Source organism: Globicephala melas, chromosome 7 (assembly GCF_963455315.2).
Source record: "Globicephala melas chromosome 7, mGloMel1.2, whole genome shotgun sequence".
In the NCBI taxonomy this organism is placed as follows: domain Eukaryota; kingdom Metazoa; phylum Chordata; class Mammalia; order Artiodactyla; family Delphinidae; genus Globicephala; species Globicephala melas.
In genome coordinates, this window is record NC_083320.1 from 30,342,339 (window position 1) to 30,361,140 (window position 18,802).

Here is an 18,802-nt window from a genome sequence, read left to right on the forward strand (position 1 = left end):
TGTATGTGGGTTTATATCTGGGCTTTCTAACCTGTTTCATTGATCTATATTTCTGTTTCTGTGCCAGTACCATACTGTCTTGATTACTGTAGCTTTGTAGTATAGTCTGAAGTCAGGGGGCCTGATTCCTCCAGCTCCATTTTTCTTTCTCAAGATTGCTTTGGTTATTCGGGGCCTTCTGTGTTTCCATACAAATTGTGAAATTTTTTGTTCTAGTTCTGTGAAAAATGCCGTTGGCAGTTTGATAGGGATTGCACTGAATCTGTAGATTGCTTTGGGTAGTATTGTCACTTTCATATTGTTGATTCTTCCAATCCAAGAACATGGTATACCTCTCCATCTGTTTGTATCATCTTTAATTTCTTTCATCAGTGTCTTACAGTTTTCTGCATATAGGTCTTTTGTCTCCCTAGGTAGGTTTATAACTAGATATTTTATTCTTTTGGTTGCAATGGTAAATGGGAGTATTTCCCTAATTTCTCTTTCAGATGTTTCATCATTAGTGTGTAGGAATGCGAGAGGTTTCTGTTCATTAATTTTGTATCCTGCTACTTTACCAAATTCACGATTAGCTCTAGTGGTTTTCCGGTAGCATCTTTGGGATTCTCTATGTATAGTATCGTGCCATTTGCAAACAGTGATAGCTTTATTCTTCTTTTCCAATTTGGATTCCTTTTCTTTTTCTCCTCTGATTGCTGTGGCTAAAACTTCCAAAACTATGTTGAATAACAGTGGTGACAGTGGGCAACGTTGTTCTGTTCCTGATCTTAGTGGAAATGATTTCAGTTTTTCACCATTAAGAACGATGTTGGCTGTGGGTTTGTCATAAAAGGCCTTTATTATGTTGAGGTAAGTTCCCTCTATGCCTACTTTCTGGAGGATTTTTATCATAAATGGGTTTTAAATTTTGTCAAAAGCTTTTTCTGCATCTATTGAGATGATCATATCATTTTTTTCATTCAATTTGTGAATATGGTTTATCACATTGATTGATTTGTGTATATTGAAGAATCCTTGCATTCCTGGGATAAACTCCATATGATCATGGTGTATGATCCTTTTAATGTGCTTTTGGATTCTGTTTGCTAGTATTCTGTTGAGAATTTTTGCGTCTCTGTTCATCAGTGGTATTGGCCTGTAGTTTTCTTTAGTGACATCTTTGTCTGATATTGGTATCAGGGTGATGGTGGCCTTGTAGAATGAGTTTGGGAGTGTTCCTCCCTCTGCTACATTTTGGAAGAGTTTGAGAAGGATAGGTGTTAACTCTTCTGTAAATGTTTGATAGAATTCGCCTGTGAAGCCATCTTGTCCTGAGTGTTTGTTTGTTGGAAGATTTTTAATCACAGTTTCAATTTCAGTGCTTGTGATTGGTCTGTTTATATTTTCTGTTTTTTCCTGGTTCAGTCTTGGAAGCTTGTGCTTTTCTAAGAATTTGTCCATTTCTTCCAGGTTGTCCATTTTATTGGCATATAGTTGCTTGTAGCAATCTCTCATGATCCTTTGGATTTCTGCAGTGTCAGTTGTTACTTCTCCTTTTTCATTCCTAATTCTATTGATTTGAGTCTTCTCCCTTTTTTCTTGATGAGTCTGGCTTATGGTTTATAAATTTTGTTTATCTTCTCAAAGAACCAGCTTTTAATATTATTGATATTTGCTATCATTTCCTTCATTTCTTTTTCATTCATTTCTGATCTGAACTTTATGATTTCTTTCCTTCAGCTAACTTTGGTGTTTTTTGTTCTTCTTTCTCTAACTGTTTTAGGGGTAAGGTTAGGTTGTTTATTTCAGATAATTTTTGTTTCTTAAGGTAGGATGGTATTGCTATAAACTTCCCTCTTAGAACTGCTTTTGCTGCATGGTTTTGGGTTGTCATGTTTTTACTGTCATTTGTTTATAGGTATTTTTTTAATTTCCTCTTTGATTTATTCAGTGATCTCTTGGTTATTTAGTAGAGTATTGTTTATCCTCCATGTATTTGTATTTTTTACAGTTTTTTTCCTGTAATTGATATCTAGTCTCATAGCATTGTGGTCAGAAAAGATACTTGATACAATTTCAATTTTCCTAAATTTACTAAGGCTTTTTTTGTGACCCAATATATGATCTATCCTGCAGAATGTTCCATGAGCACTTGAGAAGAAAGTGTATTCTGCTGTTTTTGGATGGAATGTCCTATAAATATCAGTTAAGTCCATCATGTTTAATGCGTCACTTAAAGCTGTGTTTCCTTATTTATTTTCATTTTGGATGATGTGCCCATTGGTGAAAGTGGGATGTTCAAGTCCCCTACTATGATTGTGTTACCATCCATTTCCCCTTTCATGGCTGTTAGCATTTGCCTTATGTATCAAGGTGCTCCTATCTTGGGTGCATAAATATTTACAATTGTTGTATCTTCTTCTTGGATTGATCCCTTGATCATTATGTAGTGCCCTTCTTTGTCTCTTATAATAGTCTTTATTTTAAAGTGTATTTTCTCTGATAGGAGGATTGCTACTCCAGCTTTCTTCTGATTTCCATTTGCATGGAATATCTTTTTCCATCCCCTCACTTTCAAGCTGTATGTGTCCCTAGGTCTGAAGTGGGTCTCTTGTAGACAACATATATACGGGTCTTGTTTTTGTATCCATTCAGCCAGTCTATGCCTTTTGGTTGGAGCATTTAATCCATTTACATTTAAGGTTAATTATCAATATGTATGTTCCTATTACCATTTTCTTAATTGCTTTGAGTTTGTTATTGTAGGGCTTTTCCTTATCTTGTGTTTCCTGCCTAGAGAAGTTCCTTTAGCATTTGCTGTAAAGCTTGTTTGGTCGTGCTGAATTCTCTTAGCTTTTGCTCGTCTGTAAAGGTTTTATTTCTCTGTCAAATCTGAATGAGATCCTTGCTGGGTAGAGTAATCTTGGTTGTAGGTTTTTCCATTTCATCACTTTAAATATGTTCTGCCACATGCTTCTGGCTTGCCAAGTTTCTGCTGAGAAATCAGCTGTTAACCTTATGGGGATTCCCTTGTATATTATTTGTTGCTTTTCCCTTGCTGCTTTAAAATTTTTTTTTGTATTTAATTTTTGATAGTTTGATTAATATATGTCTTGGCATGTTTCTCCTTGGATTTATCCTGTACAGGACTCTCTGCGCTTCCTGTACTTGATTGACTCTTTCCTTTCCCATATTAGGGAAGTTTTCAAGTATAATCTCTTCAAATATTTTCTCAGTCACTTTCTGTTTCTCTTCTTCTGGGACCCCTATAATTTGAATGTTGGTGTGTTTAACATTGTCCCAGAGTTCTCTAAGAGTGTCCTCAATTCTTTTCATTCTTTTTTCTTTATTCTGCTCTGCGTTACTTATTTCCACTATTTTATCTTCCAGGTCACTTACCTGTTCTTCTGCCTCAGTTATTCTGCTATTGATTCCTTCTAGAGAATTTTTAATTTCATTTATTGTGTTGTTCATTATTGTTTGTTTGCTCTTTAGTTCTTCTAGGTCCTTGTGAAACGTTTCTTGTGTTTTTTTCCATTCTATTTTCAAGATTTTGGATCATTTTTACTATCATTACTCTCAATTCTTTTTCAGGTAGACTGCTTATTTCCTCTTCATTTGTTTGGTCTGGTGGGTTTTTACCTTGCTCCTTCATGTGCTGTGTGTTTCTCTGTCTTCTTATTTTGCTTAACTTACTGTGTTTGGGGTCTCCTTTTTGCTGGCTGCAGGTTCATAATTCCCGTTGTTTTTGGGGTCTTCCCCCAATGGGTAAGGTTAGTTCAGTGGGTTGTGTAGGCTTCCTGGTGGAGGAGACTGTTGCCTGTGTTCTGGTGGATGAGGCTGGATCCTGTCTTTCCAGTGGGCAGGACCATGTCCAGTGGTGTGTTTTGGGGTGTCTGTGAACTTAGTATGATTTTAGGCAGCCTCTCTACTAATGGGTGGGGTTGTGTTCCTGTCTCGCTAGTTGTTGGCCATGGGGTATCCAGCACTGGAGCTGCTGGTTGCTGAGTGGAGCTGGGTCTTAGCGTTGAGACAGAGATCTCTGGGAGAGCTCCTGCCGACTGATATTATTTGGGGCGGGAGGTCTCTGGTGGACCAATGTCCTGAACTCAGCTCTCCTAGCTCAGAGGCTCAGGTCTGACTCCTGGCCGGAGCACCAAGACCCTATCAGCCACACAGGTCAGAAGAAAAGGGAGAGAAAAAAAAACTAAACTAAAATAAAAGTTATTAAAATAAAAAAATTTAAAAGTTAGTTAAATTAAAAAAAATTAAAAGTAATAAAAAAAATTAAGAAGAGAGCAACCAAACCAATAAAGAAATCCATCAATGGTAAGAAGTGTTAAAAACTATTTAGAAAAATATGGACAGACAGATCCCTAGGACAAATGGTAAAAGCAAACCTATACAGACAAAATCACACACAGAAGCATACACATACACATTCACACAAAGAGAAAAAGTTGGAAAAATATATATATCATTGCCCCTAAAGTCCACCTCCTCAATTTGGGATGATTCGTTGTCTATTCATGTATTCCACAGATGCAGGGTACATCAAGTTGATTGTGAAGATTTAATCCGCTGCTCCTGAGGCTGCTGGGAGAGATTTCCCTTTCTCTTCTTTGTTCGCACAGCTCCTGGGGTTCAGCTTTGGATTTGGCCCCGCCTCTGCGTGTAGGTCGCCTGAGGGCATCTGTTCTTCGCCCAGACAGGACTGGGTTAAAGCAGCAGCTGATTCGGGGGCTCTGGCTCACCCAGGCCGGGGGGAGGGAGGGGCACGGATTGCACCAGCCTGAGGCCGCCGTGCGTTCTCCTGGGGAAGCTGTCCCTGGATCATGGGACCCTGGCAGTGGCGGGCTGCACAGGCTCCCGGGAGAGGAGGTGTGGAGAGTGAGCTGTGCTCGCGCACAGGCTTCTTGGTGGCGGCAGCAGCGGCCTTAGCGTCTAATGCCCGTCTCTGGGGTCTGCGCTTTTAGCCGCGGCTCGTGCCCGTCTCCGGAGCTCGTTTATGTGGTGCTATGAATCCCCTCTCTTCGCGCACCCTGAAACAATGGTCTCTTGCTTCTTGGCAGCTCCAGACTTTTCCCCGGACTCCCTCCCGGCCAGCTGTGGCGCACTAACCCCTTCAGGTTGTGTTCATGCCGCCAACCCCAGTCCTCTCCCTGCGATCCGACCGAAGCCTGAGCCTCAGCTCCCAGTCCCACCCGCCCCGGCGGGTGAGCAGACAAGCCTCTTGGGGTGGTGAGTGCCGGTCAGCACCGATCCTCCGTGCTGGCACCGATCCTCCGTGCTGGAATCCCTCTGCTTTGCCCTCTGCACCCCTGTTGCTGCACTCTCCTCCAGGGCTCTGAGGCTTTCCCCCTGCCCACCCCCATCTCCACCAGTGAAGGGGCTTCCTAGTGTGTGGAAACCTTTCCTCCTTCACAGCTCCCTCCCACTGGTGCAGGTCCCTTCCCTATTCTTTGTCTCTGTTTTTTCTTTTTTCTTTTGCCCTACCCAGGTATGTGGGGAGTTTCTTGTCTTTTGGGAGGTCTGAGGTCTTCTGACAGCGTTCGGTAGGTGTTGTGTAGGAGTTGTTCCACGTGTAGATGTATTTCTGATGTATTTGTGGGGAGGAAAGTGATCTCCACGTCTTACTCCTCCACTATCTTGAAAGTTCCCCCCCGCCACCACCCCCGTCCCTAGTTTTTAACAAATGCCTTCAAGGAGCAGGAGGAGGAAAATACGAACAAGTCTTAGTTCTTGTACTGGACCAGTGTACAGCAGGAGCTCATTTCTCTTATCCATCATGTGTAGAAAATTACCTTCTGATGGTTTTGTACTTGTGTGGCTATTACACATTCCATCTCAAATCCTTTCCTAAGATGGCTAGCACGAGCTCAGCATCTTGATCTCCCTTTCTTCTGACTACAGAATTCATCAGCTGTGTCTGTTATTGTCCAGACAGCTGCCAAGTATATCCATCCATTTGGTTTGTAAATCATCTTCATAATAGAAGAAACAAATCTTTCAGAATGTTTTTATTTATTCACCCAACCAACTCTTTGTTCCAACCACGACCTACCTGAACCAATCCCTTTCACCATAAAGACATAGTGTTATGTCTTTTATGATGGTGGAAACCCGCTTACCTCCTTCCCACCCATGTGTCTACAAACCCCTTTTACAGATAAACATTCTTCTAATTTAGCCAAAGAAGTAAAAAGAGGAAGGAGGTATAATATATGCCATGCAGCCCTTGAAAAGAAACAGTAATAAAGGTACTAATATTTGTAGAAAGCTCTAGAGCCATCCCATTTCTGAAATTATTACTTACAGGATATTCATGCTACTGTTAAAGAAGCAGAAATCTTTATCTGCTAATAATAATAATAATAAAGCCCATCTAGGACAAACCACAGCCTGCTGCCAGAGGACTGTGGCAGTCTTAACAAATTTTCCAGAACATAAGATGCCAGCAGATAACAGGTATTAGGTTTTCTTCTGGCAAATCTGAACACTTCACAGCTAGCCTATCTTGCTCTCTTAATTGGGCCTATAAAAACTCACCAGGCATCTCTTGGAGCCATTGAAATTCCCTCCACTTGTTCTTTACAGCTTTTCAGAGCCTAGATGGGAAAACAGCTACCAAACAGACTTGCTGAAAAGAATTTTAAGGTCTCATGTCTATATTTACAAACCTTGCAATCTGTGTGTATTCATTTATTTCAACACAAATGAAGTGAATAAATCAGGAGCTCCTTTGGGAAAAGAAAAACCACCATATTTGAGAGAAAAAGAACAAAATATGTGACTGAGGCAACTCCCAAATGTTCTCTATCGCTTTCCCAGCACCCCTCATGCACACCCTGCTTCCAACAGAATTAACTGCATTCTCTGCACTCATTTAGAAGATAATACTACTCCACACTACAGCATTTCTCACATATATTAATGTCCTTTCTTTTGGTTTTGGCTTAGATGTCTGTATTCCTGGCTAGATTGTGAGTTCCTCCGACATAGAGATCATATATTACTGTTACCAGTACTGCGCTTATGCTAAGGCTGAGAAAATATTGGTTAAAATTGAATAGGAGACACAGAAAAAAGAGAAGGAAAAGAGAGAGAGGTATGAGAGCAAGGGAGAACCCAAGAGAGCAGTAAGAGAAATCTTTGGCTCTGGGCCACTGGGCAGGTGTAACATAGGTAGAAAACTACCCACAAGATGGCCTGGGAAGATGCAGAAAGTCTGAGGGGGGTCAAAGAAAAAAAGAGTGCTAAAAATACATTCCAAAAAATATTAATAAGGAGCAGCCTTTCCTAAAAGCATACTCCAAAATTTCTCTAGGATTGTCTTCCAAGTTTCTAATATACAGCCTGCAAATTTCATTATACATTTCTTGTGCAGAAAATGACAACTGTATCATTACACCTGGCTAAAAGTGACTGTAAACTGTACCCTAATTTCAGAGATGTGAAAAATAAAATAAACAAACAATAAAACCACCAGAAAACTATGAACAGAACCTAATAATCTTTTCAGTGATTCATAGATCCTAATACTCTTTCCGTGATTTTTTTTTTTCGGTACGTGGGCCTCTCACTGTTGTGGCCTCTCCCGTTGCGGAGCACAGGCTCCGGACGCGCAGGCTCAGCGGCCATGGCTCACAGGCCCAGCTGCTCCACGGCATGTGGGATCTTCCCAGACCGGGGCACGAACCCGTGTCCCCTGCACCGGCAGGCGGACTCTCAACCACTGTGCAGGGAAGCCCTCCGTGATTGTTTTAATAATTTTGGATTTGAAGACTTTTGTGAGCATGCTTTCATTCTTCTTGGCCTTTTAAAAAAGTAGTTATTAGGTAACTTATTCCCCTAATTTCCTTCTCGATAGATCAGAAGTTCCCCAGTATAGTGTGACTCGAGGGGATATTTGTCAGGCCTCTCAGTCTGAGGTCCTGGGAGCTTGGGGGATTCTGAGTCGATGACAGTATTTTTTGATGACGCTGTTCCATGTACTGATCTTGTTAGATAAGTAGAACTACTTCAGTGTTTACTGAAGCAATTGGAATCAGTGCCCTACTTTTAGACTTGTGAGTCAGAAAGCTTGATGACCACCTGGAGAAGCACCTGGGAGCCCTCTCTTGGGTCCCATCCCTCCCCTTCATGGACTGTCTATCCGTTTTTAACAGGCACCCTCGGTGATCCTGAAGACCAGCCAATCTAGGAACCACAGTCTCATAAAAGCTGCCTTGTTGTGTCTGGCTGACTGGCAGGAATGAAATGGTAACTTTCTAAACTTGCTTTCCTAGATCTCTCCAAAAGTAGCAAGACAACGGGGTGATCTCTCAGGTCTACGCTGGACAAAAGATACTAGTGTTTTTCCTTGGCTTGTGGAGAGGACGGGAAAGGACGCTGAGATTCTAATCCCTGGTTTGGAGTATCACAGCCAATCACAATGAACAGTCATCTTTTATGACCGTGCATTTCCCAAGCATCCCTTTGGGAAGCTGGAGTCCCCAGCTGTCTGGGAAATGTAAAATCAGTCACTTTTGGCAAAGCTCAACACACCCGAGCATGGGAAACACAAATGAAAATAGAGAGACTCTTTTACTCACTAGATTGTTTGTCTGGTTACACATTTGCTCAGCACAGAAACAGAATCATCAAGATAGGGAGGACACAAGTGTGTAGTTATCTAGCTCAGGTTTGATGAAGGTAAGAGGAAACTTTAAGTCTCATGAGTGTCAGCATTTTCATCCTTTCAGCTTGATGTAAGGAGATCATATAAAGTAAGGTCCAAACAACAGGGACTACTTTACCTAAAATTACTTATCTTATTTTGCTCATAGGAGTTCACACTGGTTTTGAGAAGGAAGACTTTTCAATGCACTGGACATGGTGGGAACAACTTCCCTTTATTTTATTGTCCATTTGGTTGAGGGAACAGAGCCTCATGTATAGAGTCTTTCATCAAAGTCAATAAGTCAATCTGATTAAGCTTGAAATGAATTGTTGTAGATTGTTACTCTGTGAACATCTTTCTCTTCTGTTACTGAGAGTCTAAGTGACCAGTCGCCCGATCACTGTAAATGCCATTCTGCTTAATCCTAACATCTGTAATAAAACCAGTAAATAGCTGTTTGTTCGGATGTGTAGTCACAGGATGCTTATCTGTGGAAGAGGCTGAAGCCATTTGGTTGGAGATCGTTAATCCTTACTGTGTACTTCTGATTAGTGTTTTTAAACTCTGCCATATAAGGAAGAGTCTATGGGGCTAAGAAATTTCAGTTGCTCTGCACAACAGTGGTGGATGCTGAAACTGAGTTTGGAGCCCCTGTGTAAAAGTACTAGGTTTCATGCATGAGAAACCACAGTATCCAAGTGAAGACTAGAGGGAATCCGCTCATTGGCTGGACTCTACTCTCCCTACTCCGACCTCGTGAACACAAATATGAGTGTGAAAATCAAGAAAGGAAACTTTCCTTTAATACATCTGTCCTTCGAAAGAGCTGGTGTGGCACCAGGGATAAGACAGTTCCTTATGGGGTTCTCAAAACAGCACTAAAAACTGTAGGAGAAGAGGCAGTAATCATCAAAGAGGATGAGTGAGAACCTTGCCTTCTTGAAAAGGGCAAGAGAATGAATCATGCTATTTTGAAAAAACCCCAGAAAATATCTCTTTAGAGGTAACAATGTTCTTTTCTCTTCCCAAATGTTGAAGGATTTGGCAAATAGAACCCTCTAATAAAAAACTGCCCTTATCTCAAAATAAAATGATCTTAGTGTACTGGTAAGATCAGCAAAATGTAAATTGTTCAGACGCAATACACAAACAGTTGATATCTTTGAATTGATATCTTTCGGACCCTTCTGAAATTTATTTCTAATATCATTTTCCAAAGGAGAGATGGCTTATGTTGCATGGTCTGCTAATGCTTGACCAGATGTCTGAGACTCAAGAGATGGAGGGCAAGGATTAAGGCTCAGTAGATGATGGCCAAGATTGCTTGTGTTCTTTAAAATAGCTAACATCTGCTCCATCCCAACAAGCTGGCATACAAGTCCAACAGGGAATAAATATGAGAGCAATTAAAATGAACTACTGTGCATTAGGGAGGTTTGATTTACAGAAACAACTTCTGTGGGAGAAAATGGCTGTGGTTTAGGTAATGTTCACGTCTATGAAACTGAAGTAACCTAAATATAGCTTGATGTGTACAGCACATTCTTGGCTATGTTCTTCTGCTCTTAACTACATCAGTAAAGATGAATTCAGTGATTGCAATCAGGCATGGACTTACCCAGTGAAGGTCATAGTCAGGTCTTGCTCTTCCTTCACTGTCCTCACATAAAGCGAAAGCTTCCCTCCGAGCCTGGTAATACTCCTTCCGCAACTTCTGGATGCGGTCAGTGCTTCCGCTAATGGAACTGCCACTGCAGGACATAATCAGAGGACATAATCGGACAGTCACACAATGTACATCATCCTGGAAACTCGCTTTTTGATTTTTTTTTTTAATCAAAGCAGCTGACATCCAAATTTGGAAGATTCAGTAATATCATACAGACATGCTAGGAGAACTGTGAAATCCCTGGTAATAAAAATAAATAAAAACCAGTCTTTATGTGCATATGTTTAGCTCCAAGGGTCAAAACGTCTAACTTGGGATTAGTAAATGCCTTTTGAGTGAGAACTTAAGATAAGGTCCTGATCTTTAGAGCAATTAAAAGAGCCATCACCTTTTTCTTATAATCATATGTACAGAGTTTGGTTAAATTTTAATGTAGTAACTCATTTTCTCAAATAAGTGGTACCAACTTGAGACCAGTTGTTTGACCCGAAGGTTGGAAGTGATGCAGAGTTGGCAGGTGCCACTCTTCATTTTAATGACATGTGTGAATTTTTGGAGTGGGGCTGGAGTACATGTCATTATATGGGTGTGGGCAGGACATAGAGAAAGAGAAGAAGGTGGAAGCCATGTGAAGAAGTAAAAAGAAAACTAAAGAGCTGGTCATAGAACATACCATCTTGGTTAGTTGTCCAAGCTTTTCCTCTCTCTACTTAGCTACTTCTTCCTCTCAGGAATTACAGCTTCTCCAGTGACTTATCCATTCAACCCCACACTAGTCAGCCAGTGGCTCCCTTTTAACTTGGATCTGTCACCATCAGTACCAACAGTACCAACATCACATGATACAATCAGGGCTAGGAAGCAAGAGGAGGATGCTAGGCAGGCCTCTACAGCTGATCAACTTGTTTGGTTCATCTGAGGCATAACTGAGTGCCCCATTGTGTCAGACCTTATGTTAAGACCTGGGGATCTTAAAACAAACAGAACTCGTTCACAAAAAGCACACAGTCTGGGAGGTGGGGGGCTGAAAGGGATACAGAGGACCACAATCCATGGCGACCAGTGCTGTAGGTGTGCACAGGGCCTTTGGGGACTCACACTGCTTAAGATTTAACAGGGTGAGAGCAGGGCCAAGGAAGGAGACCACAGAAGGCTCTACAGAGGAGGTGACACTTTAGCTGAGTCTTGAAGGATGCACAGGTGCTCAATAACTGGACAAGAGAGGTGAGGAAATTCCAGGTGGAGGGAAGGCAATGCAAAGGACAGGAATGAGAAAGCACCCTGCTTTGGGGGAATGCAAGGAGGTCAGTTGGGCAAGCAGTGGTCCTCGGCTTCTTCTGTCCTGCCTCGTACCCATATTGGGTGATGAATGTTCCCTTCCTTCTCTCATTTGGGAAGCAAATTATAATAAAAAGGGAGTGCTGGTACTTTAGGGATATCCTGAACTTACTCTAATAAATGATGAAATATATCACTTGCAAATGTTGGTACTTTAACTCAATTTGTAACAATTAATCATAATGATACTCATATTTCATGGGTATGTGAGAATCACTGCTAGAGTATATACAGGGAATATGGGAGGAAACAGGGAAGAGAGACAGGTGAGACTGAGAAAAGTAGGTAGGGGTCCCACGGTGAAGACCTCTACATGCCAAAAACATCCCCAAGTATTACAGTTGAGCTTTAAGTTTAAATGAGATATCTGATAGAATGAGATATCTGAAAGCAGTAGAAAGAAGTCATCTACTATTTTGTTAAAACATTTAAAAATTATACTTAAACTATAAAAGAAAAGGGTGAGTAAACATTTTTTGGAAGGAAAACGTTCTTCCCAAACTAGATTGTAAGTTAACTGAAAGCAGGACCACGTGTCTCAACATCCTCTGTACAAAGTTAGCACAGAGTCCTTGGCTTCCTACCTGCTCTACGGACACCAAGCAGCTTATGCTTCTGTTTAAGAAAAGACAAGTTCTTAGGGATCACATACCTTGATTTTTCTTCAATATGTATTTTTAAAACGTGCAAAGTAGTTCTAACTCTGTTTCCTGACTCTACTTTTTTTTTTTGAACAAAAGTTTTCCTCGAGAACTTGGAAAAGATAAAGGTAAGAAAAAAGTGGAACGTCTGATATGCTTTTCTGAACAACGGAAGGCAGGAAAGACAGCACAGCTCAATTCTGAACAGCTTCCCTCACTCTTGAGTGTTCTGAGCTAACTATGGGCCTGCATCCACTGTGCAGGCTTCTGCCCATTACATGCATGCATGAGCCGCGCTTAAACTCACCAGATGAGTTCAATCAACGTGGTGCAAACACAGCATACATAATCTATTAGTTTACCCAAAGAAACCGAAGCACTGAATTCAAGCAGAATGAAGTCATCAGTAATAAAGGAAAAAGAAAGAAACTGATAAGGGACTGTCTTAAAAATCCCCACAATTTTCCTACATTTGTGGGAAAAAATAATCATACTCAGACCGTAAACTATTCTTCCATATGCCGATAAATAAATACATTTAAAAATACGGGTTTGATCAGATTTCAGTTCTCAGATAGAAGGAATGGGGCAAGAATACAAAATCAGCTGTTTACGATTCAGAAAATCCCCTATGGCTGACAGGAACATGACTATTTACCCAGAGAAGAAATCTGACCTCAGAGAAAAACAGGAAAAAAGTCTAGAAATTCATGGACCATCTAAGTGCAAAACATTCTCCCTTGTGTGAATATTTTAAAGAAGTTATGGGGCACCGTGCAAACCTTTCATGATAAGCCAGGATTACATCGCAACATTCTCTCTTTTTTTCTCTCTCTCTAACCCTCACTCTACTGCTAGTAACTGTATCAGATTTTTTCCCAGGTAGTTGGTTTATATAATACAATTAGGAATAGAAAATTCTGATTTCATCTCTCAGCTCTTCTGTGCAGATAACACACACAGGTTTACCATCAAATCAATAAAAATTAAAAAAAATAATAAAACAAAAAACAACACAGCTATTGTAACCAAAGCAGTTAACTGATTCCATTTTGTGTTGAAGAGGCAGAAATTTGAAGAGGAACATAAAAATGCCTTTGTCATAAAGCAGCAATAATCATAATAGTCATAATTTATGGAACATTTATACAGCCAATATATTGATACAGACTTTTAGTTACTCCACTTCCTGCTCAGAGCAGACATCACTAATCACTTACGGCGTTCCTTCCCCATAATCCTAGACGTGGCCTTAGGATCCTTCTTAACCCAGAACTTCAGAAAGCTACTACCAATCTATAGGAGCTGGAACTTGAGTTGAGTTACATAATTGCTGTGTAATGGGTGTTGTAAATACTTCAGAATCACAGAAGAATACTTAAAGGTAGCTTTTATTGTTTTGCTCCATAGACATGAGGAAGGTGAGGGTCATGGCTAATAGATGTACAAGGTCTAACTTCAAAGAAGGCTCTTTCCACCACTGCTTACTACCTTTCAACCTGCATCTCCTCCTTCATCTCATTTATATCTTAAAGACTAGGTCTTCTAACAACATACTGGACCAGAATGGAAGTTAAGGCCAGCCTTGAGGAGTTACTTTCTGAGGACTCCTGTTTTTCCTCCCTCTATTTACATGTTAATGGTTCCATTCTCCTGGCTTTATGGAACTTAGTAGTAGAGCTTCTAAGAATTTTGCCTGATAGTTTCAGAAGCAACATTAGCTTATGATGTAACTCACATACTCTTGCAATCATATAAAATCTGGTAAAGTATCAATAATCCCATCTCCAAGTTGCTAGTTAGAAAATTAGGCTTACTGTATTATTTGTTCACTGGATAAGGTAAAGGTTAGCCATTCTTACCAAAAAAGTTCCTATTATAGCTGTATCCATATGTAGGTGAACGCCACTCCTGCACTTTCAATGTGCTGAAATTTTATTTTAAATTAATTCAAGCGGTATAACAAAACAGATTTATATGGCAGTGATTTCTTGTCAATTATACTGCCTACGCCTTTAAAGGCAGATGTATAGTTAGATAGGCTTTTAACACTTTAAAGCTGGAAAGAGTTTAAAGTTGCAATGAAATTCAGAAACCATGTCATTTTCTTCATCGGCACCTATAGTAATATATCCCCAAATGCAATACACACCACAGTAAGGTATTATCTGCTCCTTTGGAATCTAACCTTATTCTTCCTAGTTCATAATTACCTCAATTGAAATACATTTTAAAATGAGCGTTCATTTGTGCATGCCATAGTCTCCTCCCATTACTACAACAGGCTGGAGAAAAGAAACTAACGTTTATTAAGCTCCTATGACGCCTTAAGTATAATATTTATGCTTTACATACTTCATCTCATTTAATCCCCCAATTTTTGAGGATGACATTGTTATTAACATTTCACAAATGAGCACGCTGAGGCTCAGATAAGTAGCCCAATTGGTGAGTGGCGGACCAGGAGATGTGTGACTCCAAAGCCAGTGTTATTTTGACCATACCTTGCTGCCTTGTGAGAACTGCATTAAAATGCAGTGGCATTTTGCAGCAGCAGTGCACAGGCATCTCAAGACAGAGGGAATTTAGCATGTATAGCCATACCTTTTGATATTCTTTTATTTGCACAGACCTTTGTAATAAAAATAGAAATTGAAGCAGCTAAAGTAATAGAAAGACATGCAATGAAGTCTGTATTCATTAAAGAATGATGCTGGAGCAATTGCAGACAGAGATTTCTGGGTAATTAATATTACATCTCTAATAAGCTCATGTGGGAAACCGGCATAAAACTGAATGGGGTGCAAAAGAGACTCAACCTATGACAAAGAACCCACATGAAGGAGAAAGAAACTCTGGATTAGGACCAGGACGGAGAGGCAGCCAGGACTGCTGCTGGTAAAGCTCACCACTGGCTGAACTAGAGGGAGCTAGTCACTGCCAGCAAACCACTGTCCGACTTGTGAATTCACCTGCCATGACTTTGCATGTATGCCTAAGTGGGCATGCATATAAATAATGTACCCTAACTATGATTAAATTGTACACAGTTAATTCCAAAGAGCTGTGTCATTTTCAGATAGCCTCAAGTCATGTAACTCTTCGTTGTCAAGGAGAGGTGTTTGCCACCGGTGAGTAGATACCAGCCTGGGGTCCAGACCTGATGACGCAGTTAAGAACAGTCTTTATAGAATGGAACCTTAACAGGAATATTTCTACCTGGGTGAGACAATCCTTACAAACTCACTGAACAAAACGGTTGAAATTAGATGTATGCATGTCAACAATAATCAGTAGAATAGGGACTGCTTTGAGTTTGACAGATTACTCAATTTTTTTCTGATGTTACTGTACAAATGTTATTTTGATGCTTACCACAGAATATTTTAATTATGTAAACATGGTGTTCGTCTTTCTCTATTTACAAAAGGGTGGAATTTTAAAAGTTTTCTCAAAAAGGTTTCCTCCTTTTGAAAGATAGGGAGTGAAGAAAAAACTCTCGCACCCTTTAAGAATGCCAATATGCTATTCTTTTCTTGTTTGTTTCCCCCGATGAGAAGGGTTGTTTGTCTTATCTTTCTGCATTTAAGGACCTGAGAAATCATCCTAGCTTTAAACTACAAATTTAGCAGTACCACCGTTCTGCCTTAGAAAACAGGGCATATTTTTTTCAAAGTGGGAACAGAGCTCTCAAAGTACCTGGGATTCTGTGGCATTCACACTCTCGATAACATGAATATAATAAAATCTAACTGTCTATATGCAATCTTCTCTTACTAATTATACTTCAAACTCCAAAGTAAGTTCTGGAAGAGAATATTCAGCTGAAGACAGTCATGGACACAGCTATTACTTATTTTCTGTTGGTGATAAAGATTTCTGTCAAATAAGAAAAGTTAGAGATTCTTATAAGTGTACTCAGGATCATTAATTCAAAAGCATTTTGAAGATTTACAGCAACGATAGTCCAAGAGCACTTACACTTCCATTCTTCAGATTTAAATTCCATAATGCAAATACACTTATATAGTGTGCCCACATATGCTAAATGAGATTTAGTAAGAAACAATGGCTTTTAAGGGGGCTTAACTCTATAAAATTCTTCAAATGATATTTTCATACTGGAAAGCTCTGAAAATTACCAGTGTAAATATTCAGCGAAAATTATGATTATATAAATTCTTTATCTTCTCCCTGCTCCTAATTTTGTAAAAAGATTATCTATTTTTTCAAAGGTATATTGACAAATAAGATTTTTCATGGTTTAGTCCAGTGAAATTTTGGAACACAGAACTGACTACCCATGAACAACATTTGGGAATTTTTCTAATTTCTTTCCCAATTCATCACCACTATGATGGTGACCCCCTTTTTCAATTATTTTTGATTAAAAATTTCCCCAAATAACAAGAATACGCCTTTCTTCATATGGACATTTAATTTCTTTTAGATTTCAGTTATTTTGTTGATTAAAACACTCTAAATTAAGAACCCTTTGCTTACTATGATTGCCTATTAATTCCTATATTAAGAGTATGAGTTTAGAAAAAGGGTGAATAATATAATAACAGACAAATTTTTCACATTTAGAATCTCCCTTTATTTCTAGAACTACTTTTGTCAATTTTCTCTGACATTATACTTCTTATTAGTAGGTGAAGAAACAATACTTAGACATCTTAAGAGACAATTGAATGTCACATGAAAAACTGGTGGCAGAATCTGAGGGAAAAAACTATGTTCTATGCTAATATGTTACTTTGAAAAGCATGTATTTGTATAAATTTCGAAGAGTTCAACAAAATTACTCCAATGTCAAGATCCTGTGGGAAAGCTAAAAAAACTGGTCCAGAGAGGGTGATATGCAAGTTAGAGTTATAAAGAAGAACGAACCCTACAAATCTCGGCCTATAATCCTGAACATGGTCCTTCCCTCAACCATCCTGACGCTGCCAGTGGCATTTTGACCCAGACGCAACAACCTGACAACGTGACTTGGCTTACCTGGGCTCCTGACTTTGCCATGGCAACCTGAGTCTGACCATTTGCCTTTCCCCACATCTTTCCTCCTTTAAGCATCTGTTCCCTTTGAGATCCTTATCTTGGTATTTCCATTCCTAGCTCAGTCAACTGACCCTCTGACTCTTATAGCTTGAAGATTTGTCCTGGAAATCTTAACCCTGGACTGGACTTTGACCCCAATGAATCAAGCCTTAGCAGGGTGGGCGGGGCGGAGGGGCGCCTTCCGCTGACACTTTTGATTGCCTAATGGCAAGCATTTCCACTCATACCATGAACCACGGCCACCATTTACCACTGAAAGTAATCTCATTGATGCACGAAGGGCAGCTTTCTCCCATGTGACTGATTGCTGTGATGGGGAGTCTCACCAGATCAATGTCATCTCCTCTTCTGATAAAAGGCTCTGCTCTACCTTTGCTCTTTATCACTTGAGACAACTCGAGGCGCTCTCTAATCAGAACACCCTGCTTCTCTATCTCCATTTCTAGAGAAGGTGGAAATTTCTTAGAAGTGACACTGACAGTGTTATTCACAATTCAACAGCACATGAGTTATTATTCACACCTTCAACTCACCATTATAAGCCTGTAACACATAATTGCATTATTCTGATACTGTGCAGTGACCTCCTGGCTGTGTTCAAATTTCAGAAGCTGGTTTTGCCATCAGTCATAAAATACCTATTTGAATAGTATTCTAATATATTTCCTCCAACACAGTTTTTGAACCTTTAGTAATTTACACAAATACTGGGCACATTCGAATTATGTATAAGCATATGATACATACTGTCTTGAGACAGTTCACCGATTTTATTAACAATACAAAGTATGTGGGGTCACCGAAGGAATTTATCAAGTGTTTCATACAGTCATTTTTGTTTCTTCAGGAAGATTTTAAAATATAGTTGAAAAGTTCACACTGGACGGCAGCAAAATTGCCCTTCATTTCTACTCTACATGTTTGTTAACAAGCATACGTAGATGCAAAGAAAAACAGATTTGGACCAATTTGAAACTGGGCATTCACTTTGTCTTCTATTAAAGATGATGAACCATTATAATTCATGTAGTCACAGCTGTTCTGACATGGCTGAAGTACAGCGACACTGCATCACAACTGCATTTAAGTGATGCTTCAGGATTTGAGCTTAGACAAAAATGGGGGCTTGGGGGAAAACAGCAATTTAAGTAGTGACAGTGTTCCCACTGGCTATTCCATGTAATAAGCACAGGCCCCTGGACATGAGCTGAGTTGGCTTCCCTCAGTTGGTGTCAGTTCCTAAGGGCCTCTCATAATACAGGCTTTACACTGTACTGAACGTGATCCCAGTGTTTCAAGCTATGCATTACTTGTACAACATGGCCACTGAAATGCAAGCCAACTACTTTAGCTGGTGCTCAACCAAGGGAATAGCCAGCTGATGCTGTGCTGAAAGAATGAGTGTTGGGTGGGTTTAGTGAGAGATGATAGGTAGGTCCAGTATGGCAT

General features: G+C 39.9%; 1 protein-coding gene across 4 annotated transcripts in view; it reads right to left on the reverse strand.

Moving 5' to 3' along the window:
- The window catches only part of PARD3B (par-3 family cell polarity regulator beta), a 1,048,345-nt gene that overhangs the window by 128,781 nt on the left and 900,762 nt on the right, over positions 1-18,802 (reverse strand). For all 4 annotated transcript variants that reach the window (XR_009564558.2, XM_060301965.2, XM_030854060.3 and 1 more), the window contains one exon: positions 10,260-10,392. Coding sequence is in view for 3 of the 4 variants with exons in the window: in XM_060301965.2 (XP_060157948.1) it covers positions 10,260-10,392 (133 nt within the window). In the remaining variant the exon portion in view is untranslated. The remainder of the gene's footprint in view (positions 1-10,259; positions 10,393-18,802) is intronic.